The sequence below is a fragment of the Dendropsophus ebraccatus genome, chromosome 3, assembly GCF_027789765.1.
Source record: "Dendropsophus ebraccatus isolate aDenEbr1 chromosome 3, aDenEbr1.pat, whole genome shotgun sequence".
Classification (NCBI taxonomy): Eukaryota; Metazoa; Chordata; class Amphibia; order Anura; family Hylidae; genus Dendropsophus; species Dendropsophus ebraccatus.
In genome coordinates this window covers 194488032-194515891 of record NC_091456.1, presented here as the reverse complement: position 1 = coordinate 194515891, position 27860 = coordinate 194488032, and the positions used below count along the sequence as shown (strand labels likewise).

Here is a 27860-nt window from a genome sequence, read left to right as displayed (position 1 = left end):
GGATGAATGGTTGCAGCACTCAGTAGTCAGGTGAATACCAGCCAGACTGCTATTGTGGGATGAAAATTATTCCAATTTCAAGCTTTAGAGCAGTCAATGGTCAATCCTGGAGCCAGCAATCATCAGAAGGGTCCTCACGAAGCAGTGCCAACACCAATCCGTGCCAAAGGCAAGACGTGTCCTCTGCCCCCTGTTGTGTCTGGGCCGCAAGTCATCTTAGGAGAACCATCAGCATGAGAGCTTCTGTCAAGCTTAGCAGAGTTTCAGCCACTGCGATCATAGGTGCGGCAGTTTTTCTGTGGCGGCAAAGACCATGATGCCACCTGCAGCATTTGTGATTATAAACAGGGTCGGAGTTTGGGCTCAAACTCAGGTAGTACTTCTATGTGTCAGCACATGCAGCACTACCACCCGACTGTGTAGAAGAACTGGGACCCCCACCCTACTACTTTCCTATAACCAACAATGGCTGCAGCTACCATCGCATAGCCCCAACTCTGCAAGTCAGCATTATGCAGCCGCAGCTGGAAGCAGTAGGTCCTTCACATCTACCTCTGTCTCTTCCGTCTGGACCAGGGGGAAACCATCGCCACTGCTGAGACAACAGTCACTGTGTGGGGCCATCACAATAAGATAGCACTATGCCAGCACCCACCCTACCGCAAAGATGCTAAATGGACAGCCGGCTAAGTTGATTGCCATGTATTTCTATTCTTAAAATTTGAAATATAACATATGTACTTACCTGATGAATTACCTGTCAGTTACTTCTTGGCCACTTTTTTATATTACTTGTACTTACCTTTAGGTTGACGTTTGCATCCACCATTCTTGTATCTCTTAGGGTAATTTTCCCCAAATTTTTTTTTATTTTCCGGCATATAAGACGACTTTTTAACCCCGAAAAGTCTTCTTAGAAGTCGAGGGTCGTCTTATATGCTGGGTATGGTTGCCCCATACGGTGTGGGAGTTGAAAAATGGCCCCATCCTCACCGTATGGGGCGACCTATACACAAAAAACTAACAGTTAACTCACCTGGGGCCTGTTCCCGTCTTCTGCACGCCTCCTGTCCCGTTCCCGTCGCAGGCAGTGTGACGTACACTGACTGCGCCAGGGATCCCCGAAGCTCTCCCGAGCAGCTGAGCGTCTTATCGGAGAAGCTTGGAGACGCTCGGCTGCCGGGAGAGTTTCGGAAGAATGACAGAGGCTCCAGATAACGGGACAGGAGGCGCACGGAGGCCGGGAACGGACCCCAGGTGAGTAAACTGTTTTTTTTTTTGTTTTTTTTTTAATTAAGCTGCAGTTAACCCCTGCCTGACCGCAGCAGGACTGCTGTCAGGCAAGAGGTAAACATTTTCCGGCGTATAAGGCGAACCCCTGACAATCTTCTTGAAAGTCAGGGGTCGTCTTATAAGCCGGAAAATACAGTAAATAAAAACATTTAATTTTTTTTTTTAAATATAGATATAACAAGAAATAAATACAAAAGTAAATTTACCATATCCGAACTGAAAAAAAATAATTAAAAATTAACAAAACATCAAGAGCCACATTTCTCACTACTAACAACCTATAAAAGCTGTATCTACAATATATCCAGAATATATTTTAACTAATAGTAACTAACATATTAATGGACTATATACAATACAAAACTATACACAATTAACCTATATAACTAACTAAATAAGAACTCCCTGTCCCAGTAGCATTGTGCATAACCCGATACCACCCAAAACAATGAAATATACACAAATAAACAAACTAAACAACACATTATACACAAACTACAACTAAACAAGACATTGTACAAAAACAAAGCACAACTAGACAATATAAATAAATTTGGTCCCTGGGATGGTCCAGTATCGCATTCAACCAGTACGTCATTGCCCTGTAGTCTCGCCCCTTTGCAAGCCCACACTTTTTCAAGTCCAACACTTGGCAGCCTGGGTGATTGCAGCCACACCGGGCATGAACTGCGTCAATCCATGAAGGACCAAATTTTGAAGTGGCCCACCGCTCAACATGCAGGTGGGTAACGTACATACAGATTATGGGAGAAGCATCATGTCGGCACTGCAGCAGGAAGGGCTGATACACATTGCATGTATGTCTCGTGTGCGGAATCTGTTGGCGATATATAAATAAATATTATTATTATTATTATTATATTATGCTGAACCTACTCATGCAAAGGTTCCTCTACTCCTTCCCAGTACTGAAAATGCTGCTGATGTCCAGGAAAGTTTGCACCCACTTCAGCCCCTTCTACATGGCATGAAACACCCTCTGCCACATCCAACGCCATTGTGGACTTCAGTAACATTGGCTCATGTGCAATGTGGCAACATAGTGGAACTTGGCCCTTCACATGTTGGACCGACTGTATGAACAGACGTCGGCAGTCTCCGATTCTTTGTGACGCATTCTGGCATCTTCATGTTGAACTGCAGTTTTCAGGTCACCTGAATTGCCCCATCACAGGGAGAAAACTCCCTCCCGACTCCAATGGCAATCAGAATAATCCCTGGATCAACGTATCACCGGAAATCTAATGCCCATAACTTGTAATATTATATTTTTCAAGAAAAGCATCCAGGCCTCCCTTGAACTTATTTAACCCCTTAGCGACCCATGACGTATCTGATACGTCATGGTGCCGCGGGGGGTGTTCAGAGCGGGGTCCCACCGGCGCTGATCCCGGCTGACACGTGCAGCCGGGCAGTGCCTCTGTTAGCCGGCGTGGGTCCCGTTGCCGCGCCGGCTAATTAAGCACTTCAATGCAGCTGTCAAACCTGACAGCTGCATTGAAGTGCTTTATGCACACTATCCCTGGTGTCTAGTGGGTCGGATCTCCCCCCCGCGATGCGATTGCGGGGGGGAGATCCGTTCTTCTGCCCGTGCCGGGCCTCAGCGTCGGAATGACGCTGATCCCGGCTCGGCAATAGATTGCTATGGCCTGCAGCAGGCCATAGTAATCTATGACCGATCTAATCGATCTTTGCTGTGTATATACACAGCATTAATCTCTATGAGAGATCAGTGCTGTCTATATACAAGTCCCCCAGGGGGGCTTCTAGTCCATGTAAAAAAAAAAGTAAAAAAGTGTTTTTATTAATAAAAAATCCCCTCCCCTAATAAAAGTCCAAATCACCCCCCTTTTCCCATTTTATAAATATAAATTAATAAATAAACAAATAAATAAACATATTTAGTATCGCCGCGCGCGTAATCGCCCAAACTATTAATTAATCACATTCCTGATCTCGCACGGTAAACGGCGTCAGCGCAAAAAAATTCCAAAGTGCAAAATTGCGCATTTTTGGTCGCATCAAATCCAGAAAAAATGTAATAAAAAGTGATCAAAAAGTTGTATATGCGCAATCAAGGTACCGATAGAAAGAACGCATCATGGCGCAAAAACTGACACCTGACACAGCCCCATAGACCAAAGGATAAAAGCGCTATAAGCCTGGGAATGGAGCGATTTTAAGGAACGTATATTTGTTAACGGTTTGAATTTTTTACAGGCCATCAGATACAGTATAAGTTATACATGTTATATATCGTTGTAATCGTAACGACTTGAGGAACATATATAACAAGTCAGTTTTACCATAGGACGAACGGCGTAAATGCAAAACTCCCCGAAATCAAAACAAATTAGTTTTTTTTTCAATTTGACAGCGCAAATGATTTTTTTCCGGTTTCGCAGCATATGTTATGGAAAAATAATGCCTGTCATTACAAAGTACAATTGGTTTCGCAAAAAATAAGCGCTCATATACGTCTCTAGGTGAAAAAATGCAAGCGCTGTTGACTTAAACTTAAAATGGAATAAGCAAAAGCGCAAAAATGAAAATTGGCTTTGACCTTAACCCTTAGACGACCCAGGGCGTATAGTTACGCCATGGAAGTCTGTCCCCAGACGACCTAGGGCGTAACTGTACGCCCTGGGTGTTATTTCCGCTATGAAGCGCGCTCCGGAGCGGAGCGCGCTTCATAGGAGGTGGGGGCCGGCTGCAGTGAGCAGCCGGGACCTCACCGGCAATGACACGCTGCAGCGATCGCGCTGCCGCGTGTCATTAACCCCTTAAACGCCGCGATCGCGGCGCGACCGCGGCGTTTAGGTGTAAGTGACAGGGGGAGTCCCCTGTCACTTACCGATCGGGACCCCCGCAGTGTGACTGCGGGGGTCCCGATCGGTAAAACGGACTGCTGGAGGTCTCTTACCTGCCTCCATGCGGTCCGATCGGCGCTCTGCTACTCTAAGCCTGCACAGGCAGGCTCAATGAGCAGAGCGCCGATAACACTGATCAATGCTATGCCTATGGCATAGCATTCATCAGTGTAGAAATCAGACTAATCTATGTAAAAGTCCCCCAAAGGGACTTCAAATGTGTAAAAAAAAAAAAGTTAAAAACACTAACACACTACCCCAAAACCCCGCCCCCAATAAAAGTTGAAATCACCCCCCTATCCTATTATATAAATAAAACATATAAAAATAAATAAATAGATAAACATATAATATACCGTAGCGTGCGTAATTGTCCGATCTATTAAAATATAACAAGCGTCATTGCGAACGGTAAACGGCGTACACGAAAAGAGGGGAAAAAGTGCGCAGATTACCGATTTTATGTTACATTATATATATAAAAAAATTAATAAAAAGTGATCAAAACGTCCGATCTTCACAAATATGGTATTAGTAAAGACTAGAGATCATGGAGGAAAAAATGACACCCCATACAGCCCCGTAGGTGAAAAAATAAAACCGTTATAAGCGTCACAATAGTCCCATTTTATTTATAATTAATTGCCAAAAAAAAGGATTTCATAAAAAAATACATATATAACATTAGAGAATCTGTGTAAACCTGCATATGGTTGTGTTCAGGCTGACCTATAGAATAATAGTGTCATGTCGCTTTTACCATATAGTATATTACGTAGACACAGGAACCCCCCAAACGTTACCATATTGCATTCTTTTTTGCGATTTCACCAATTTATATCTTCATAAATAATATATTTGGAATTCCATCATACATGTTATGGTAAAATGAAAGACGCCATTACACAGTACAACTATTCCTGTAACAAATAAGCACTTACATGGCTTGTAGATAGAAAACTGAGAGTGCTAGAGCTCTTAGAAGGGGAGGAGGGAAAAACGGAAACACTAAGATCAAAATTTGCGCGGTCCACTGGGTCATTTTGGGCCTGGTCCTCAAAGGGTTAAGGGGTTAATGAATCGGCCATGACAGCATCATGTGGCAGAGAGTTCCACAGCCTTACCGCTTGTACAGTAAAGAATCCGCATCTGTGCTGATGGTGAAATCTTCTTTCCTCTAGACGTAGAGGATGCCCCCTTGTCATGGTTACAGACCTAGGAGTAAGGAGATCACTACAAAGATCTCTGTACTGTCCATTCATATATTTGTACGTTGTGATCAGATCGCCCCTAAGACGTCTTTTTTCTAGTGTGAATAACCCCAAGCGTGATAACCTGTCCTGGTCCTGTAACCCACCCATTCCCTTAATGACCTTTGTTGCCCTCCTCTGCACCCGCTCCAGTTCAGCTGTGTCCTTCTTATATACCGGTGCCCGGTGCTGTATCCAGTATGATCCATGTGTGGTCTGACCAGTGATTTATAAAGAGGCAAAACTATGTTCTCATCTTTAGCATCTATACCTCTTTTGATGCATCCCAGGATGTTATTAGCCTTGGCAGCTGCTGTCTGGCACTGATCACTATAGATGAGTTTACTGTCCACCAATACCCCCAGGTCCTTTTCGGAAGTAGTTTTACCCAGTGTTTTATTATTTAGCACATAACTGTATTTATTATTTCTATGGCCCAAATGCATAACCTTACATTTATCCACATTAAACTTCATTTGCCATTTCTCCCCCCAAGCCTCCAGCTTCTCCAAATCCCTCTGTAATATGATATTATCCTCCTCTGTACTGATTACTTTACCCAGTTTAGTATCATCTGCAAAAATGGAGATTCTACTCTGTAGCCCCTCTACAAGATCATTAATAAAAATATTAAAAAGGAGTGGACCCAACACTGACCGCTGTGGTACCCCACTAGTAACTAAAACCAAATCTGAATATGTTCCATCAATGACCACCCTCTGTTTTCTATCACACAACTAGTTACTTACCCATTTGCATACGTTTTCCCCGAGTCCCAGCATCCTCATTTTGTAGACCAACCTTTCATGCGGCACAGTATCAAATGCCTTTGAAAAGTCCAGATACACAACATCCACAGCCTCCCCCCCCCCAGGTCCAGTCTATATACACAACATCCACAGCCTCCCCCCCCCCAGGTCCAGTCTATATACACAACATCCACAGCCTCCCCCCGGTCCAGTCTATAACTTACCTCTTCATAGAAGCCGATCAGATTAGTCTGACAGGATCGATCCCTCATAAATCCATGCTGGTGCTGCGTCATAAGATTATTTTCATTAAGATACTCCAGTATAGCATCTCTTACAATCCCCTCAAATACTTTACCTACTATAGATGTTAGACTTACCCTGACTATATACTTAAAGTATCTTGGCCTATTTATGTATATACAGAGATGAGGATTATTACATTGCCCTTCAAGCAGGCGGAGATAGTACTGGCTCTAGCTGCCTATGTGGTGCTGTACTGGTGCATCATGGGACTAATAGCAGATCTGAGAGAGAGAGACGATGCAGTATCATATGTGAAAGTCACGAAGGAGACTGATCAGAACTCACATGACCCGGCTGCAGTAATGTAATGTGTGGATGCAGCAGAGCTGGGATGAAGCAGATGACACTGCAGGAATAGTGGAGGTGAGTGTGCAGTATATGGGCAAAATAAATCCAGGAGTGATTCTTTAAAGAGAATTATTTTGCTAGACTATAAGAACAAAATGATTCACTTCAGAGAGAGTTGGGACAACTTCTGTGCCAGGAAGACAGGAACACTGCCCACAAATGGAGGATTAGTAACATTCATCTCAGAGGAAGTCATAGGGACCTATCAGAATCATTGTAGATTGTCCCCAGACCCTATATCTGTAACACAAGAAGAAAGACCCTGCCCGGTATATCACATACAGCAACCAGGGCCGTATTTGTCACTAGGCACCTGCCCCTCAGCCTCTCACCTGCCCCCCCAGCCTCTCCCCTGCCCCCCTGCAGCCTCTCCCCTGCCCCCCCCAGCCTCTCCGCCTCTCCCCTGCCCCCCCAGCCTCTCACCTGCCCCTCAGCCTCTCACCTGCCCCCCCAGCCTCTCCCCTGCCCCCCTGCAGCCTCTCCCCTGCCCCCCCAGCCTCTCCGCCTCTCCCCTGCCCCCCCAGCCTCTCACCTGCCCCTCAGCCTCTCACCTGCCCCCCAGCCTCTCACCTGCCCCCCAGCCTCTCACCTGCCCCCCAGCCTCTCACCTGCCCCCCAGCCTCTCCACCTAACCATCAGCCTCTCACCTGCCCCTCAGCCTCTCACCTGCCCCCCCAGCCTCTCACCTGCCCCCCAGCCTCTCACCTGCCCCCCAGCCTCTCACCTGCCCCCCCAGCCTCTCACCTGCCCCCTCAGCCTCTCCCCTGCCCCCCCAGCCTCTCCGCCTCTCACCTGCCCCCCAGCCTCTCCCCTGCCCCCCTGCAGCCTCTCCCCTGCCCCCCCAGCCTCTCCGCCTCTCACCTGCCCCCCCCAGCCTCTCTCCTGCCCCCCCAGCCTCTCCGCCTCTCCCCTGCCCCCCCAGCCTCTCACCTGCCCCTCAGCCTCTCACCTGCCCCTCAGCCTCTCACCTGCCCCCCCAGCCTATCACCTGCCCCTCAGCCTCTCCGCCTCTCACCTGCCCCTCAGCCTCTCCCCTGCAGCCTCTCCCCTGCCCCCCCAGCCTCTCCCCTGCCCCCCCAGCCTCTCACCTGCCCCTCAGCCTCTCACCTGCCCCTCAGCCTCTCACCTGCCCCCCCAGCCTCTCACCTGCCCCTCAGCCTCTCACCTGCCCCTCAGCCTCTCACCTGCCCCCCAGCCTCTCACCTGCCCCCCCAGCCTCTCACCTGCCCCTCAGCCTCTCCCCTGCCCCCCTGCAGCCTCTCCCCTGCCCCCCCCAGCCTCTCCCCTGCCCCCCCAGCCTCTCCGCCTCTCACCTGCCCCTCAGCCTCTCACCTGCCCCCCAGCCTCTCCCCTGCCCCCCTGCAGCCCCTCCCCTGCCCCCCCAGCCTCTCCGCCTCTCACCTGCCCCCCAGCCTCTCCCCTGCCCCCCTGCAGCCTCTCCCCTGCCCCCCCAGCCTCTCCGCCTCTCACCTGCCCCCCAGCCTCTCCCCTGCCCCCCTGCAGCCTCTCCCCTGCCCCCCCAGCCTCTCCGCCTCTCACCTGCCCCCCCAGCCTCTCACCTGCCCCTCAGCCTCTCACCTGCCCCCCAGCCTCTCACCTGCCCCCCAGCCTCTCACCTGCCCCCCAGCCTCTCCCCTGCCCCCCCCCAGCCTCTCCCCTGGTCCCCAGCCTCTCCCCCCTGCATTCTCAGCCTCTCCCCTGCCCCCAGCCTCTCTCCCCTGCATTCTCAGCTGCTCCCCAGCCTCCCAGCCCCTTCCCCTGACCCACAGCTTCTCCCTCTGACCCCAGCCTCTCCCCCTGAATCCCAGCTTCTTCCCTGCCCCCCAGCCTCTCCCCCTGAGCCCCAGCCCCCCCTGAACCCCAGCTTCTCCCCTGCCACCCTAGCTGCCCCTCCCTGCTGGTCCCCTGCCCCCCAGCTGCTCTCCCTTTCCCCCAGCTGCTCTCTCTTTCCCCCAGCTGCCTCCCTTCCCCAGTCACCCCCAGTTGCCTCCCTTCCTCAGTCACCCCTAGCTGCCTCCCTTCCCCTGTCACCCCCAGCTGCCCCCCTTCCCCAGTCCCCCTGTCGCCCCAGCTGCCTCCCTTTCCCAGTCACCCCCAGCTGCCTCCCTTTCCCAGCCCCCCCCAGCTGCCCTCCTGCCCCAGTCACCCCCAGCTGCCCCTGCAGACAAGTTGTGGTCGGAGAAGTCTTCATGATGCTGCGCCAGATGGAGAAGAAAGCAAAAAGTTAGCGACAGCAATTCGAGAAGACGTCACCTGTGAGTCATTAGTAACTGCACTGTAATCACTTCTATAGTGTGCAGAGCCTGTGTACCATTGGGGTCTATAAGGGTCAGTTTATTGTTTGCGGTAGTGTACTGACACAGCCCTGCGGTCACTACAGTACACTAGTGCAAACTTTTAAACTAGGACCCAACTACAAGAGCTGCAGGCACTACAACTCCCAGCATATCCTGAGGGCTGCAGACTGTCAGTACTTGCTGGGAGTTGTAGTGCCTGGAGCTGTTGTAGTTGGGTCCTAGGTGCATTATACACTGGATGCTTTGTGGCATATAAGAATACATAGATCTGTGGGGGCTCAGTGTGTGGAAGTGACCCCAGAACAGCACTAATAGGAGATAGAACAACAACATCTCCCCCTACCATATTAGTGATGTTCTGGGGTCACGTCCCTGCACTGAGCCCCCACAGATCTATGTATTCTGATCTCCCGCAACGCCTCCAGGACCCAACTACAACAGCTGTAGGCACTACAACTCCCAGAACAGTCTGCAGCCCTCAGGATATGCTGGGAGTTGTAGTGCCTGCAGCTGCTGTAGTTGGGTCCTAGGTGCATCATACACTGGATGCTTTGTGGCATATAAGTATACATAGATCTGTGGGGGCTCAGTGCAGGGAAGTGACCCCAGAACATCACTAATAAGATATTGGGGGAGATGTTTTTGTTCTATCCCCTATCAGTGATGTTCTGGGGTCACTTCCCTACACTGAGCCCCCACAGATCTCTTTATTCTTATATGCCACAAAGCCTCCAGTGTATAGGACCCAACTACAACAGCTGCAGGCACTACAACTCCCAGCATGTACTGACAGTCTGCAGCCCTCAGGATATCCTGGGAGTTGTAGTAAAGTACAATCCTATGATAACTACCGCGGTAGACAGATGTGTTGCTGGACCCTCAGGGCTGATGGTTGTCACCCACAGATTGCAGCCACCAGGAGACTCTGCACACAGTGATTTATTACAGGGTTGTCCTCTCAGAGACTACAACTCCCAGCATACCCTGAGAGCTGTATAAATGTAGGGATTTGTCACAGATACAGATGAATTCAGGAAAGGAGCGGGTCAGCATGTCGTGTCTCACTGGTTGTATATTGGTGGCTCCAGGTCCCCCAGTCCAACACTGGACAGAACCAGTCCCCCGGCCTCCTTCCTTCCTCCATCACGTCTGTTTGATGAGAACAGCGGGCATCAAGCAGAGCGGCACCCAAGTGCCAGGGTATATACCATGCATGTACAGTAACGACGCGGCGGGGGGGGGGGGGGGGGGTGAGGGGGGGGCGCCTCTGCGTGCAAAGTGCCTAGGGCAGCATGAACTCTAAATACAGGCCTGACAGCAACTCATATGTAATATCAGAGACCAGTCTTCTCTCCCTTCTCTCTTCTATCCCTCTGGTCGTATATTTATATACAGACATATGGCCGAGCACACAATGTCACCCAGAGCCATAGCTGTAATCACATATATACAGCTCTACTGTGTACACATACAGCTCAGCTACATGTACATTACACACATATACAGCTCAGCTACATGTACATTACACACATACAGCTCAGCTACATGTACATTACACACATATACAGCTCAGCTACATGTACATTACACATATACAGCTCAGCTACATGTACATTACACACATATACAGCTCAGCTACATGTACATTACACATATACAGCTCAGCTACATGTATATTACACATATATACAGCTCAGCTACATGTACATTACACATATATACAGCTCAGCTACATGTACATTACACACATATACAGCTCAGCTACATGTACATTACACACATATACAGCTCAGCTACATGTACATTACACACATATACAGCTCAGCTACATGTACATTACACACATATACAGCTCAGCTACATGTACATTACACACATATACAGCTCAGCTACATGTACATTACACACAGACAGCTCAGCTACATGTACATTACACACATACAGCTCAGCTACATGTACATTACACATATACAGCTCAGCTAGATGTACATTACACACATATACAGCTCAGCTACATGTACATTACACATATATACAGCTCAGCTACATGTACATTACACACATATACAGCTCAGCTACATGTACATTACACACATACAGCTCAGCTACATGTACATTACACACACACAGCTCAGCTACATGTACATTACACACATACAGCTCAGCTACATGTACATTACACACATACAGCTCAGCTACATGTACATTACACACATACAGCTCAGCTACATGTACATTACACATATACAGCTCAGCTACATGTACATTACACATATACAGCTCAGCTACATGTACATTACACATATACAGCTCAGCTACATGTACATTACACACATATACAGCTCAGCTACATGTACATTACACATATATACAGCTCAGCTACATGTACATTACACATATATACAGCTCAGCTACATGTACATTACACATATATACAGCTCAGCTACATGTACATTACACACATATACAGCTCAGCTACATGTACATTACACATATATACAGCTCAGCTACATGTACATTACACACATATACAGCTCAGCTACATGTACATTACACACATACAGCTCAGCTACATGTACATTACACACATACAGCTCAGCTACATGTACATTACACACATATACAGCTCAGCTACATGTACATTACACACATACAGCTCAGCTACATGTACATTACACACATACAGCTCAGCTACATGTACATTACACATATATACAGCTCAGCTACATGTACATTACACATATACAGCTCAGCTACATGTACATTACACATATACAGCTCAGCTACATGTACATTACACACATACAGCTCAGCTACATGTACATTACACACAGGGCTCTGATGCAGGCATATGTAACACACACATACACTGCTCTGCTCCACACACACACAGCTCTGCTGCATACACATCACTTCAGCTCATCCAGCACAGCAGAGTCCTGCATACACTGAGCAGCAGCCCCTGATCATGTGACTCCTCCTCCTCCATGTGACTGATCACATGACTGTGACATCATGGCAGGTCCTGGAAGCACACGGCTCCTGTACGGCTCCTCTCTGTGTGAGGATTATTATTATTATTATTATTATTAGGGGATTAGAACACTGACTGCAGAGATTGTGTGAATGCGGCCTTATAGTACAGACATGAAGAATAGAGATGACATGTCAGATTTTTTACATGGTGAATGATGTAAAACAGTTGGGGGAGGGGGAGGGGCATTACATTTGTAATATTTGAAATAAAAAAGTTGGTATCAAAATATTACTAGTTTGTATGTGATGTTACATTGTCTCATCTTCTCTCCATACATTACAGGATCCTCTACTGATAATTCTCCAGAGCGACCGATCAACCATGGAGAGAGACAGAGACAAGATGGCCGACAGGATAATAACCCTCACCCTACACATACTCTTCCTGCTTACTGGGGAGGTGAGGGATTCTGGGAGTGATGTCATCATGACATCATTCTTATCTATGGAATAACAGATGGATAGGACTGGAGAGGTGAGGGATTCTGGGAGTGATGTCATCATGACATCATTCTTATCTATGGAATAACAGATGGATAGGACTGGGGAGGTGAGGGATTCTGGGAGTGATGTCATCATGACATCATTCTTATCTATGGAATAACAGATGGATAGGACTGGAGAGGTGAGGGATTCTGGGAGTGATGTCATCATGACATCATTATCTATGGAATAACAGATGGATAGGACTGGGGAGGTGAGGGATTCTGGGAGTGATGTCATCATGACATCATTCTTATCTATGGAATAACAGATGGATAGGACTGGAGAGGTGAGGGATTCTGGGAGTGATGTCATCATGACATCATTCTTATCTATGGAATAACAGATGGATAGGACTGGGGAGGTGAGGGATTCCGGGAGTGATGTCATCATGACATCATTCTTATCTATGGAATAACAGATGGATAGGACTGGAGAGGTGAGGGATTCTGGGAGTGATGTCATCATGACATCATTCTTATCTATGGAATAACAGATGGATAGGACTGGAGAGGTGAGGGATTCTGGGAGTGATGTCATCATGACATCATTCTTATCTATGGAATAACAGATGGATAGGACTGGAGAGGTGAAGGATTCTGGGAGTGATGTCATCATGACATCATTCTTATCTATGGAATAACAGATGGATAGGACTGGAGAGGTGAGGGATTCTGGGAGTGATGTCATCATGACATCATTCTTATCTATGGAATAACAGATGGATAGGACTGGAGAGGTGAGGGATTCTGGGAGTGATGTCATCATAACATCATTCTTATCTATGGAATAACAGATGGATAGGACTGGAGAGGTGAGGGATTCTGGGAATGATGTCATCATGACATCATTCTTATCTATGGAATAACAGATGGATAGGACTGGAGAGGTGAGGGATTCTGGGAATGGATGGAGTGATAGTAATGTGTCTCTCCATACACAGGATTACACAGTAGTGAAGAAGTCCTCTAGTGGGCGCTGTGGGGCCCCTGGGTGTGAAGGATGGGGAAGAACCCTGAGCCCAATCCCGGGGCCCCTGATACATGAGGAAATGGAGGAAGATAAGATCCTAGAAGTCACCAACAAGATGGTGGAGCTGCTGAGTGGAGAGGTGAGACTGTGGCTGCTGGGAATGCTGGGACATTATACAGTAACACCACTGGAGGGGTGGGGGGGATGACTGTGTGACCATTGTGTGTGTCAGGTTCCTATAAGGTGTCAGGACGTGGCGGTCTATTTCTCCATGGAGGAGTGGGAGTATGTAGAAGGACACAAGGATCAGTACAAGGATGTGATGCTGGAGGATCAGCAGCCCCTCCCATCAGCAGGTAATAGACAGGACTATATACACACCTCCTCTCTGTATTATCTGGATGGAAAGAATGAATTCAGTCTCTGTATGTGTTCCCTCCAGTCAGATCCAGTAAGAGAACAGCACCAGAGAGATGTCCCCGTCCTCTTCTCCCACAGGATCAGGTAGATGGAGATGTCCCCTATGATAATGCTACAGACTTAAGGTTAAAAAAAGAGGAGGAAGAGACAGATGACAGCAGTAATGAGCAGTATAAGAAGTACATCACTACAGGTAACCGCCCAGGTAAGTAGTGATTACTAAATGCAGAGAACACTCACACATTCTCCTCTGTAACTATTCTGTGTGGAATTGTTTGTAAAGTAAAAAAAATATGAAATGTTTCTCTATCTGTTCCGGCTTCTCTGCTGTATGTTCCTCTGTGTTCCCCCAGTAGGTTTAGATGTAAGTTATATATATGGAATGTGCTGTAGGCCTTGATTAAACTAAAGAATAGAGATGAGTGAACCTGGAGCATGCGCGAGTCCATCCGAACCCGAACGTTTGGTATTTGATTAGTGGGGGCTGCTGAAGTTGGATAAAGCCCTAAGGCTATGTGGAAATCATGGATATAGTCATTGGCTGTATCTATGTTTTCCAGACAACCTTAGACCTTTATCCAAGTTCAGCAGCCCCAGCTAATTAAATACCGAACGTTCGGGTTCGGATCAACTCGAACCCGAACCCGGTTCGCTCAGCTCTGCTAAAGAACCAAAACTCCACCAGATCATCTGAGACTTTAGTACCCTAAGGGCCCTATATTAGGGTCCATTTACACAGAAAGATTATCTGCCAAAGATTTGAAGCCAAAGCCAGGAACAGTTTATAAACAGAGATCAGGTCATAAAGGAGTGACTGAGATATCTCCTCTTTTCAAATACATTTCTGGCTTTGGCTTCAAATCTTTGGCAGATAATCTGTTAGATAATCTTTCTTTCTTTATATCGTTCTAATTTAAATGATAATCGTTTTGTGTAAATGCAGCAATGATCAAACGAACAACCAGAAATCTGACATTGTTCGTTCGGTGCCGACACCAAAATCCTTCATTTGCTGAGATCAGATGGAGTAAACGCTCATAGTAACTAATGATTATTGATCAGAATAATATGGTGAACGATTTCAGGTTCACGGCAAACAATCTCATTTCCAGGAAAGCTGCACTTAGAGATGTTCTATAAATAAGACGAGCGATATCTGCAGAAGCCGCACCGTTATATTACTCCTCACTAATAGAATGAGTTTCTTCTTGGCAGCTGAGTGTACCCGGAGATCAGAGGGACATCAGATATCTCCAGATATTACAGTAGATGGTCAGATCACACAAGATACATATGAAGAACCTTCTATTACCCCAGATATACTCCCAGCCCCTCACAGCGAAGATCTGCCATCTCATCCTGTTATACAAGTCCTGTCTACTGATCCATCACAGACTGTTATACAGAAAAAAAGTCACAGAAAGGATGGTGAACATAAAAGTGGTCACGCAAAAAATAACCCATTTTCATGTTCAGAATGTGGGAATTGTTTTAATCGGAAATCAAAGCTAGTTGAACATCAAAGAATCCACACAGGAGAGAACCCTTTCTTATGCTCAGAATGTGGGAAATATTTCACTCGCAAAGCATATCTTGTTAGACATCAAAGATATCATACAGGACAGAAGCCCTTTAAATGTCCAGAATGTGGGAAATGTTTCATTAACAAATCATATCTTATTACACATCAAAGATCGCACACAGGGGAAAAGCCGTTTACATGTTTAGAATGTGGAAAATGTTTTATTAACAAATCATATCTTATTACACATCAAAGATCTCACACAGGGGAGAAACCATTTTCATGTTCAGAATGTGGGAAGTGTTTTAATCGGAAAGCAAAGCTAGTTGAACATCAAAGAATTCATACCGGAGAGAACCCTTTCTGTTGTCCAGAATGTGGGAAATGTTTTATTTACAAATCATATCTTGTTAAACATCAACAATCTCACAGAGGAGAGAAGCCGTTTCCATGTCCAGTATGTGGAAAGTGTTTTACTTACAGATCCTATCTTGTTAAACATCAAAGGTCACACACAGGAGAGAAGCCATTTCCATGTCCAGAATGTGGAAAATGTTTTAATAAAAAATCAAATCTTGTTGAACATCTGAGAATTCACACAGGTGAGAAGCCATTTTCATGTTCAGAATGTGGGAAATGTTTTACTGTGCAAGCGACTCTACTTAATCATCAAAGAATTCATTCAGGTGAGAAGCCATTTTCTTGTTCGGAATGTGGGAAATGTTTTACCCGAAGATCAAATGTCATTGAGCATCAAAAAATTCACACAGGGGAGAAGCCATTTTCATGTTCAGAATGTGGGAAATGTTTTACTATGAAATCAACATTGCATAAACATCAAAGAACTCACACAGGGGAGAAGAACTTTTTATGATCTTATGTGTCTGAGGTTCAATTCCTGTCTTTACATTCAAAGGGGTTATCCAGGATTAGAAAAACATGTCTGATGTCTTCTAGAAACAGCGCCACTCTTGTCATCAGTTTGGGTACTCAGTTCCATTGAAGTGAATGGACCTAAATTGTAATATAACACAAAACCTGAGAACGGGAGTGGCGCTGTTTCTCTTACACTGGATAAGGCTGGGTTCACACTGCGTTTTTGAAGCCTGTTTAACGTATCAGTTTTTAATTGGTTACTGTTAAGGGACACAAAAACGGATCAAAACAGATTACACAGAATTGCATCCGTTTTTCCAAGTCTTTTCCAATCCGTCAGCTTTCCGGGGATTAGGAGAGAATCCCATAAGAAGTAATGGCCGTTGTGTTCCGGCGCTCCTGCCGCACGCTCTCTGCTACTATTCTTATATCATGTGTGTGTATGTGTGTGTATATATATATATATATATATATATATATATATATATATATGTAACTAATAAACATGATTTATCATACTGCAGTGGTGCTCATCTCTAGTATTAACCCTTACATCTTATTCCCATGTTTTGTGCACACGCTCTACATATTAACGGTGTGCAGCGGAACGGATTATCGGAACTCCCGGCATCACGTATCATGATTCCAAAAGAATTGAAAGTGTTTAAAGGGAGTCCATCACCATGGAAATGTTACCTAAGCTATAAGTATAATGTTATAGAGCTGAACAGATTGATCTATATCTTTATGGGAGAAGATTTACTATAACATTTAAATTATTGATCGAAATCTGATGTTTCCTCGTACACCTTCTCGGCCCTCGAAAAACTGGGTTTGGGCTTTTTGCTATATCAGCACGTTACTCACCCTCTTCGGCCAAAGTTTACTTAACGGGGCAGTATCAACGCAATTTGAAATAACCACCGGAAGGCGCCAGGGGTGTCTCGATCACCGCTAATGTTTATTATTTTTTGGGAACCTCAGGTCCTCAGGCTCGACCCACTTATTTCTGGAGTGAAGATTGGCAGAACCTCCCGCACCATCTCACTATATGCAGTTGATATAATTAGGGATGAGCAAGGCAGTCGGAAATTCGTTTCGCAAGATTCGTTTCATGAATCAAATCTTAAAGTGTCACTGTCTTTTTTTATTTTATTTTTTTGCAGAAATTGTACAGGCGATTTTTAACCTCTAGACGACCCTGGGCATGCCCGTACGTCCTGGGACGCCTAGGGGACTTCAGAGCAGGGCTGCGCGGTGGCCGCGATTTGAAACCGCGATTGGTCCGGGTGCCGCTTGTAGCCCGGGACCGCGGCTATTAGCGGGCACGGTCCGATCACCGTGCCCGCCAGTTAAGTATTCAGATGCTGCTGTCAAAGTTGACAGCTGCATCTAAATACTTCTTGCATCCCTTTCCTGGTGTATAGTGAGGGGATCGCCCCAACCTCACCCCGCGCGCGACGTTGTCGCGGAGAAGCGATACCAGTGTCCTCACCCGGTCGGGGTCTGCGTCGTAATGGCGCTGATCGCGGCTCGGCATTCAATTGCTTTCGAGTGCCGATCTCATTGTTCTATGCAGTATAACTATACTACATAGATGCACTATAACTATACTGCATAGATCTCAATGAGAGATCAGTGTACTTATACTAGAAGTCCCACAGGGGGAATAACCCTAACCCCAGGGGGAATAACCCTAACCCCAGGGGGGGAATAACCCTAACCCCAGGGGGGGGAATAACCCTAACCCCAGGGGGGTAATAACCCTAACCCCAGGGGGGGAATAACCCTAACCCCAGGGAGGGAATAACCCTAAACCCAGGGAGAATAACCCTAACCCCAGGGGGGAATAACCCTAACCCCAGAGGGAATAACCCTAACCCCAGGGGAAAATAACCCTAACCCCAGGGGGGCTTTTAGTATAAGTGTAAAAAAAAAACAATTGTTATTAATAAAAAGCCCTCTCCCCTAATAAAAGTTTGAATCACCCCCCCCCCCCCCTTTTCCCATTTTATAAATATAAATAAATAAACATGTTTGCTATCGCCGCGTGCATAATCGCACAAAGTATTAATTAATCACATTCCTGATCTCGCACGGTAAACGGATTAAGCGCCAAAAAATCCCAAAAAAACTAAATTGCGCATTTTTGGTCGCATCAAATCCAGAAAAATTGTAATAAAAAGCGAACAAAAAGTCGTATATGCGCAATCAAGGTACCGATAGAAAGAACACATCATGGCACAAAAAATGACACCTCACACAGCCGCATAGACCAAAGGATAAAGGCGCTATAAGCCTGGGAATGGAGCGGTTTTAAAGAACATATATTTGTTAACAATGGTTTGAATTTTTGACAAGCCATCAGATACAATAAAAGCTATACATGTTATATATCATTGTAATCGGAACAACTTGAGGAACATAAATAACGAGTCAGTTTTACCCCAGGGCGAACAATGTAAAACCAAAACCCTCCAAATAAAAAAAGCGTGTTTTTTTTTTTCAATTGTACCACACATTTAAATTTTTTTCTGCTTTTGCAGTGTACTTTATGAGCAAATTCAGCCTGTCATTGCGGGACCTGTGTGAAAACCGGTAATCAGAAGTCAGAGAGGTCAGTGCTGGCTTCAGAGGAGATAGCCCGGTGATGTAGCTGTAAATTAACTCTTTGTTGTCCTGTTTTGGTGCCTCATCCCCTTCAACCCCTCCCCTCTCCATAAGAGAACCATGAAGACGGGGGGAGAGCTTCATACTGCTTTTTCATGATAAAAATGCATTTTTCAGCTAATAAACCCAATTACAAAGTTTCTTAAACTCGCCTGTACTAATTAAAAAATTAAACGACAATGACACTTTAACAAATTTTAATAAAACAACCGAACTATAGTAACTACAGCTCTGGGCCTATTACAGAAGGGTAAATGTGTTAAAGCATATTCCTGTACAAGTGTCAAAAATTGGAAAAACACAAAAAATGCCAATCATCCAATTTCCACCATGGACAGCAGTGGACCTTGGTGGATCAGGAGGTGGCGGGGCAGCACTCGGACTCTCTTGGACTCTGAGGGGCCTAGCACACACAGTTGAGGTTGGTAACTGTAGTGAGACTTTACTTTTGTTCGTTAAAATATTGGAGAAATGAAAGCCCCCAATTTTTAGCCCCCCAGAAACTATTTTTTTTAACATGTCAAGTAAAATTACTGTAATCCGACAGTTGAGCTGAATGGGCGTCCAATTGCCAAACATTGAAAATGTAAACCTAGTCAATTGGCATACGCTAAAATAGACCGAAAAACCCGCAAAAGAGAAAAGAAAAGAGAACAGAGAAAAGACCAGGTTCAAGAAGGCTTTATACTGATTGTATGTAACAAAAGTGGGGCAATGTAGATTTTCCCACTGTCCTGTATTTTCTTCAAAAAAAAAAAAAAAAGAAATATATATATGTAGTTCCGCACTGAATTGTGTGTTATCTGCTCGCCCCATAGTACTGACGGTGGCAGAAAACAGTTGCATATCTCCTAAGGGTTTTATAACCCTCATACCAGGACATACCTATATGGGCCCCCTGTAAGGACATACCTATATAGGCCACCTGTAAGGAAATACCTATATGGGCCCCCTGTAAGGACATACCTATATGGGCCACCTGTAAGGACATACCTATATGACCACCTGTAAGGACATACCTATATGGGCCCCCTGTAAGGACATACCTATATGGGCCCCCTTTAAGGACATACCTATATGACCACCTGTAAGGACATACCTATATAGCCACCTGTAAGGACATACCTATATGGGCCACCTGTAAGGACATACCTATATGACCACCTGTAAGGACATACCTATATGACCACCTGTAAGGACACACCTATATGGGCCCCCTGTAAGGACACACCTATATGGGCCCCCTGTAAGGACACACCTATATGGGCCACCTGTAAGGACATACCTATGTGGCCCCCTTGAAGCACATACCTATATGGGCCCCCCTGTAAAGACATACCTATATGGCCACCTGTAAGGACATACCTATATAGGCCACCTGTAAGGACATACCTATATGGGTCCCCTGTAAGGACATATATATCGGCCACCTGTAAGGACATACCTATATAGGCCACCTGTAAGGACATACCGATATAGGCCCCCTGTAAGGACATACCTAAATGGCCACCTGTAAGGACATACCTATATAGCCACCTGTAAGGACATACCTATATGGGTCCCCTGTAAGGACATACCTATATGGGTCCCCTGTAAGGACATATATATAGGCCACCTGTAAGGACATACCTATATGGTCCACCTGTAAGGACATAGCTATATAATCCACCTGTAAGGACATACCTATATGGTCCCCTGTAAGGACATACTAATATGGGCCACCTGTAAGGACATACCTATATGGCCCCCGTAAGTACATACTTATATGGGCCCCCTGTAAGGACATACCTATATAGGCCACCTGTAAGGACATACCTATATGGGCCACCTGTAAGGACATACCTATATAGGCCACCTGTAAGGACATAGCTATATAGGCCCCCCTGTAAGGAAATACCTATATGGGCCCCCTGTAAGGACATACCTATATCTATTTATTTATTTGTTATCTATCTCCTGTCTATCTACCTATCTATAAATATATACAGATACATAAGTACACGTACATTGACCTCTGGTTCAGCCCTCTGTAATCACAGCAGAGTCTCCGTGTTCTGTCCTTCTTTCTGACACAGACAATTGGAAATGAATAAGATGATGTGGATTTCTGTATCCAGCCTCTGTTGATGAGGCCTTAAGGTACTCTCTTACTTCTTGGTGCTCTTGGTGCTCTTACGTCTAAGGTACTCTCTTATTTCTTGGTGCTCTTACTTCTAAGGTACTCTCTTACTTCTAAGGTACTCTCTTACTTCTTGGTGCTCTTACTTCTAAGGTACTCTCTTACAGGCCCGGACTGGTAATCTGGCAAGGCGGGCAAATGCCCGCTGGGCTGGCCAGATTACCAGTCTGTGGGCCGCCCGGGCTGTCTAATAAAAAAAAAAAAATCACCGCTGCGGCCCGCTCCTGACATGCTCCTCCAGTCCAATCAACGTAGGGCCGATGCGGCCCGCCGCTGTGGCCCCTCGTTGATTTGCGGAGCACGTCAGGAGCGGGCCAGCCGGGCCAAGGTGAGCGGGCTGTGGTGGCGGGAGGGGGCGGGAGGGGGCTGCGGTGGCGTGTCTCCGCCCCGTTGTTCCCCTCCCAAGTGCCGAGGGCCGCAGACGTGCCGCGCGCAGGCACGTCTGCAGCCACCTCCACCAGGCCCCCAGCAGTGACGTCACTTCCCTGACGCGCCGCTGAGGACCTGGAGGAGAGAGAGGAGAGCCGCCGCCGCCGTGGACCGAAGATCCAGCCGAGGAAGAAGCTGCTGGGAGCGAGGTGAGGTGAGAATTTTTTTTTTTTTAACCCCTTCACATGTGGCCATGCAGGGGGGCTATTCTATATGGGAGGGGGTGCAGGGGGGGGGCTATTTTATATAGGAGGAGGATGCAGGGGGGCTATTCTATATGGGGGGGATGCAGGGGGGCTATTCTATATGGGAGGAGGATGCAGGGGGGCTATTCTATATGGGAGGGGGTGCAGGGGGGGGGGGCTATTTTATATAGGAGGAGGATGCAGGGGGGCTATTCTATATGGGGGGATGCAGGGGGGCTATTCTATATGGGAGGAGGATGCAGGGGGCTATTCTATATGGGAGGGGGTGCAGGGGGGGGGCTATTTTATATAGGAGGAGGATGCAGGGGGGCTATTCTATATGGGGGGATGCAGGGGGGCTATTCTATATAGGAGGAGGATGCAGGGGGGCTATTCTATATGGGAGGGGGTGCAGGGGGGGGCTATTCTATATAGGAGGAGGATGCAGGGGGCTATTCTATATGGGAGGGGGTGCAGGGGGGGGCTATTCTATATGGGAGGGGGTGCAGGGGGGCTATTCTATATAGGAGGAGGATGCAGGGGGGCTATTCTATATGGGAGGGGGTGCAGGGGGGCTATTCTATATAGGAGGAGGATGCAGGGGGGCTATTCTATATGGGAGGGGGTGCAGGGGGGGCTATTCTATATAGGAGGAGGATGCAGGGGGGCTATTCTATATGGGAGGGGGTGCAGGGGGGGCTATTCTATATAGGAGGAGGATGCAGGGGGGCTATTCTATATGGGAGGGGGTGCAGGGGGGGCTATTCTATATGGGAGGAGGATGCAGGGGGCTATTCTATATTGGGGGGATGCAGGAGGCTATTCTATATGGGAGGGGGATGCAGGGGGCTATTCTATATGGGGGGGGTGCAGGGGGGGCTATTCTATATGGGGGGGGGTGCAGGGGGGGCTATTCTATATGGGAGGAGGATGCAGGGGGCTATTCTATATTGGGGGGATGCAGGGGGGCTATTCTATATAGGAAGAGGATGCAGGGGGGCTATTCTATATGGGAGGGGGTGCAGGGGGGGGCTATTCTATATAGGAGGAGGATGCAGGGGGCTATTCTATATGGGAGGGGGTGCAGGGGGGGGCTATTCTATATGGGAGGGGGTGCAGGGGGGCTATTCTATATAGGAGGGGGATGCAGGGGGGCTATTCTATATGGGAGGGGGTGCAGGGGGGCTATTCTATATAGGAGGAGGATGCAGGGGGGCTATTCTATATGGGAGGGGGTGCAGGGGGGGCTATTCTATATAGGAGGAGGATGCAGGGGGGCTATTCTATATGGGAGGGGGTGCAGGGGGGGCTATTCTATATGGGAGGGGGATGCAGGGGGCTATTCTATATTGGGGGGATGCAGGAGGCTATTCTATATGGGAGGGGGATGCAGGGGGCTATTCTATATGGGGGGGGGTGCAGGGGGGGCTATTCTATATGGGGGGGGGTGCAGGGGGGGCTATTCTATATGGGAGGGGGATGCAGGGGGCTATTCTATATTGGGGGGATGCAGGAGGCTATTTTATATGGGAGGGGGATTCAGGGGGCTATACTATATAGGAGGAGGATGCAGGGGGCTATTCTATATGGGAGGGGATGCAGGGGGCTATTCTATATGGGGGGGATGCAGGGGGGCTATTCTATATGGGAGGGGGATGCAGGGGGCTATTCTATATGGGAGGGGGTGCAGGGGGCTATTCTATATGGGAGGGGGATGCAGGGGGGCTATTCTATATGGAAGGGGGGGTGCAGGGGGCTATTCTATATGGGAGGGGGATGGACAGGGGGGCTATTCTATATTGGAGGGGGATGCAGGGGGCTATTCTAAATGGGAGGGGGATGCAGGGGGCATTCTATGTAGGAGGGGGATGCAGGGGGGCTATTCTATATGGGGGGTGCAGGGGGGCTATTCTATATAAGGGGATGTACAGCAGGGGGGCTATTCTATAGGGGGGGGGATGTACAGCAGGGGGGCTATTCTATATGGGGGGATGTATAGATGAGGATGTTGCTGGAGCATGAAGCCTAAAATGTCTGTCTGGCAGATCCCGTGGAGAGGAGTCATGGCCAGAGAAGCCTTCATGATGGCCGGAGCCAGATGGAGAAGAAAAGGAAAAGTGGACGTCTCGTCATGCAGAGAAGACACCTACTGTGAGTGACAGGATGTAACTGCACTATAATCACTTATAATGTCTGCAGAACCTTTATACAGCTGGGATCTACCTCAGTATCAGGGGTGTCACACTCCGGCCCTCCAGGTGTTGCAAAACTACAATTCCCGTCATGCTTTAGCTGTCCAGTCCTGATGGGATTTGTAGTTCTGTAACAGCTGGAGGGACAGAGTGTAACATCTGTGTTCTATTGTCACTGCTTTGGGAGAATATTGGTCTTTATATAGTGGCTGTTATTTGGTGCCAGTATAGTGGTATCCAGTCACTGTATGCTGAGAGTAGTGGGCATGGTGTGATGGTATAGTGGTATTATCCAGTCACTGTATGGTGGGAGTAGTGGGCATGGTGTGATGGTATTACTCGTATTATTGGTAATATTAGTGTTTTATATATGGATTGTATATATGGATATATATATATGGATTTTATATATGGATATATATGTGGATTGTATTCAGTCACAGTGTAGCGGTATTAGTCATTATGTGGTGGTAATGGCCGTGCTCATGGTGTGGTGATATTATTTGTTACTTATATACTGGTAGTATTGGCAATATTGGTGGGTTTGCTTAGTGACAGTATGGCAGTAATGTGTACAGTGTGGTGATAATATTTGCTTACTGGTGTTATTAACTATGACAGTATTATCATGCACAGAAAATTCTTACCCATGTTACCATTATATATCCTTCAATTTTTCCTGGGGCCCTACTGATAGATAGATAGATAGATAATCAAAGAATTCCGCAGCACAACCATATGGTGAAAAAAATCCAAAATAGTGTTTATTCCCTATCAGTAGAAAATTCCATGCAACGTTTCTGTCTCTTCCCGAGACCTTTCTCAAGCATGCTTGAGAAAGGTCTCGGGAAGAGACAGAAACGTTGCATGGAATTTTCTACTGATATGGAATAAACACTATTTTGGATTTTTTTCACCATATGGTTGTGCTGCGGAATTCTTTGATTATTTACGGGGAGACGTGGATTCGGTCTCCAGCTGCTGGCACCCTTACACCACTTTGAACAGAGTGCACTTCAAACTGGACGTTTTAGATAGATAGATAGATAGATGGATAGATAGATAGATGGATAGATAGATGGATAGATAGATAGATAGATAGATAGATAGATAGATAGATAGATAGATAGATAGATATCCAGTAGGAAATGGCTATCTAGCAGCTTATTATGTAGCTTTGACCGCCATTATATGGTGTGCAAACATAGTCAGGATAAAAGGTATTTAAAAAATATTGTAACTTTTGTCCAAAAACAGCACCACCCTGTCCTCAGTGTATGGTTATTACAACTTGGCTCCATTCACTTCAATGGAACTGAGCTGCAATACCTCACACAAACTGAAGAAGAGTGTGGCGCTGTTTCTGGAAGAAAGTGGCCATGTTTTTCTCCTATAAAGGGAATCTGTGAGGTCCGTACCAGGTCTAGGGCTGTAGCTCTTAGCAGACAGGGGTGAGGGAGATATCACTGATCTTTAGTCCAGTGTAAACTTATATAATTGTCCTTTTCATTTCCAACTAAAGTTGCACAACAGCAGCGGCAGCAGCAGCACTAACCTATACGTCCATCAGTCAGAGCAGGAAGGGGCGGGGCAGAAAGTGCTGCTGTGGCTCCACCTCTGTGACACTTCAGCTGGTAATGAAAAGAAAGATTATAGAGGTTTACACTGGACTAAAGATCCGATCCCTGATCTGTACGCTGGGATCTACAGCTGTGTTACCTGGTATAGACCTCACAGGTTCCCTTTAAGGGCACGTTCATACCTAATCCAATGCGGATTTGATGCTTCTGATTTAATCAGTTGAATGAGTGCATAAATATGCTGCATCAAATCCACAGCAGATTATGTTATAGCATTATTTTTAGGTGCTGATGGTGGGGTTCACATGTTTAAGGGAGTAGTGGGGGACATGGCTAAATAAAGTAGAATTTGCAACAGCTCGTATTTTATACCGCTATCCATGATATATAGGGAGGGATATGATATGTGGGCTGCTGGGGTTTGATTGCCAGGGCTGATTTTAAGTCCCAGTCCGGCCCTGCTCTCTTACTTCTTGGTGCTCTTACTTCTAAGGTACTCTCTTACTTCTAAGGTACTCTCTTACTTCTTGGTGCAGTGGTTTTGGCACAGATATGTAATCTGTTTGTTACTGGAGTAGTGTCCTTGAGGTTGATTTTTAGTTGTAGTGAAGGAATACAACCTACATCAGAGTCATCCTTGGAGAATGCATGGTATTCCTCTCTTAAAATCTGTTTCACTATCTGTTGTTCTTCTGCTCCCAGATGCTCAAGCGACACTGGGGGTCCAGCCTCACTTCATGCTTGGTGGTGTCCATAACTAACAGTCACTTTTGCAAACCCACTGTAAGGAATGGTCACCACCTTTCACCTATAATGGTGCCTTCTGGAAACTGTTCAGGGCCTTGCGGCACGAAAATCATGGTTTGTGGCTTCTGTCGTTGTCCTACTTTGACTTCTCTGAGAGCCACTACAGGCTGTTTTTTCTTCATTACCTCCACAACCTTTTAGGCTTCTTTAGTGGGTAGAGCAAGGGATGTTGCTACTGAATTCACCAAAGGTGGAAAAGAAGCTGATCTGTGGATCACCTCCTCAATCACATTGTAACCAATGATTGGCTCTTCTGCCACATGCTTGTCACTAGGAAAGGCACTACTAACTGAGTTTAAAGGTCACTTCAACCCAGCCGATAAAGGGTATTTCTGTCTGGTTCACTGCTCTACCACAAAATTCTCCAGGGCCTATAAGTTCTTCCACTAGGTGGAGTCTTGTTTGAAGTAGATAGTATCTTCTCCATCCTTCATTGAGAATTCGGGCCTGTGCCCCTGTGTCCCACAGATCTTTAACAAGTAGTCCATGTAATTCACATTGTATGAGGCACTTTCCACCAATTAGGCCTATGAGTCTGTTCTGGCTTTCACTGGTATTTTCTGGCTCCTAAGAGTAGACAGTGGAGCTGTTACACAGAATGTTCGGTGGCAATGACAACAGTATCTACCTTGATTTGAGGCTTGGTAGGCTTCACACGCAGGATATCTTCTATTTTGGAAACCCCCTCTAGGCCTCACTGGATTTGGCTTAGTTGCTGTCTGTATAAAATGCTTCACCTCTGCCAGTTCCGCCCGAAGTTCACTTACTGCTTCTTCCCAGTTGGCATCTGCTGTTATTTTCTTAATGGGGCCTTTAGAGACATGTCCCTGGGACATTCTTTCTGAGAGCTTATGGTCTCAACTTTTGATTGACTCACTTTCAAAGTCTTACTAGGAGAGCCCTTCTTTAATTTCTGTTCTCTCTCTAACTCAAGACTAGCTGCCTCATTCCTCTTTTCAATCAACACTTTATCTGGGATAGCAGGGTCTTCTAGGTACTGTTTTAGCTGTAATTTGATGTTTCCACATAACCCTGTCCCTACTGTTAGGGTGAGACTTAGAATAAAGTCTCCCCGCTATACCTGGGTGCTGCCTTATACTGCAGCTGGTCTGGTCTGTGGGCCTCTGAACCATAATTCTCCAAGGTTTGCAGATATGATGCCAGTCCCATCTGGGGTGCCATTAGCTGTGGGGGAAACACCCACCGCCAGTCTTAGCGAGACTCTAAATTATCAGTAGGGTATTTTTACAAGCTTGGGAGACATGACACAGACACAGGATTCTGTGAATCAAGCTCATCATTTATTGGACAAAAACACATATTTATACATAACAAAGAAAGTTGGCGTCCAACCAAGAAGGACATGGGCAGTGAC

The 27860-nt window shown here is 46.5% G+C and overlaps 1 protein-coding gene across 1 annotated transcript in view; it reads left to right on the top strand.

Annotated features, from left to right (window-relative positions):
• LOC138786653 (zinc finger protein 850-like) overlaps positions 1-16889 on the top strand; it is a gene marked incomplete at its 5' end in the record, with an annotated part of 58381 nt that extends 41492 nt beyond the window's left edge. Inside the window, 2 exons of the mRNA XM_069963631.1 lie at positions 14124-14250; positions 15261-16889. Of these exons, the coding sequence (XP_069819732.1) occupies positions 14124-14250; positions 15261-16441 (1308 nt within the window). The remainder of the gene's footprint in view (positions 1-14123; positions 14251-15260) is intronic.
• Positions 16890-27860: the final 10971 nt, after the last annotated feature.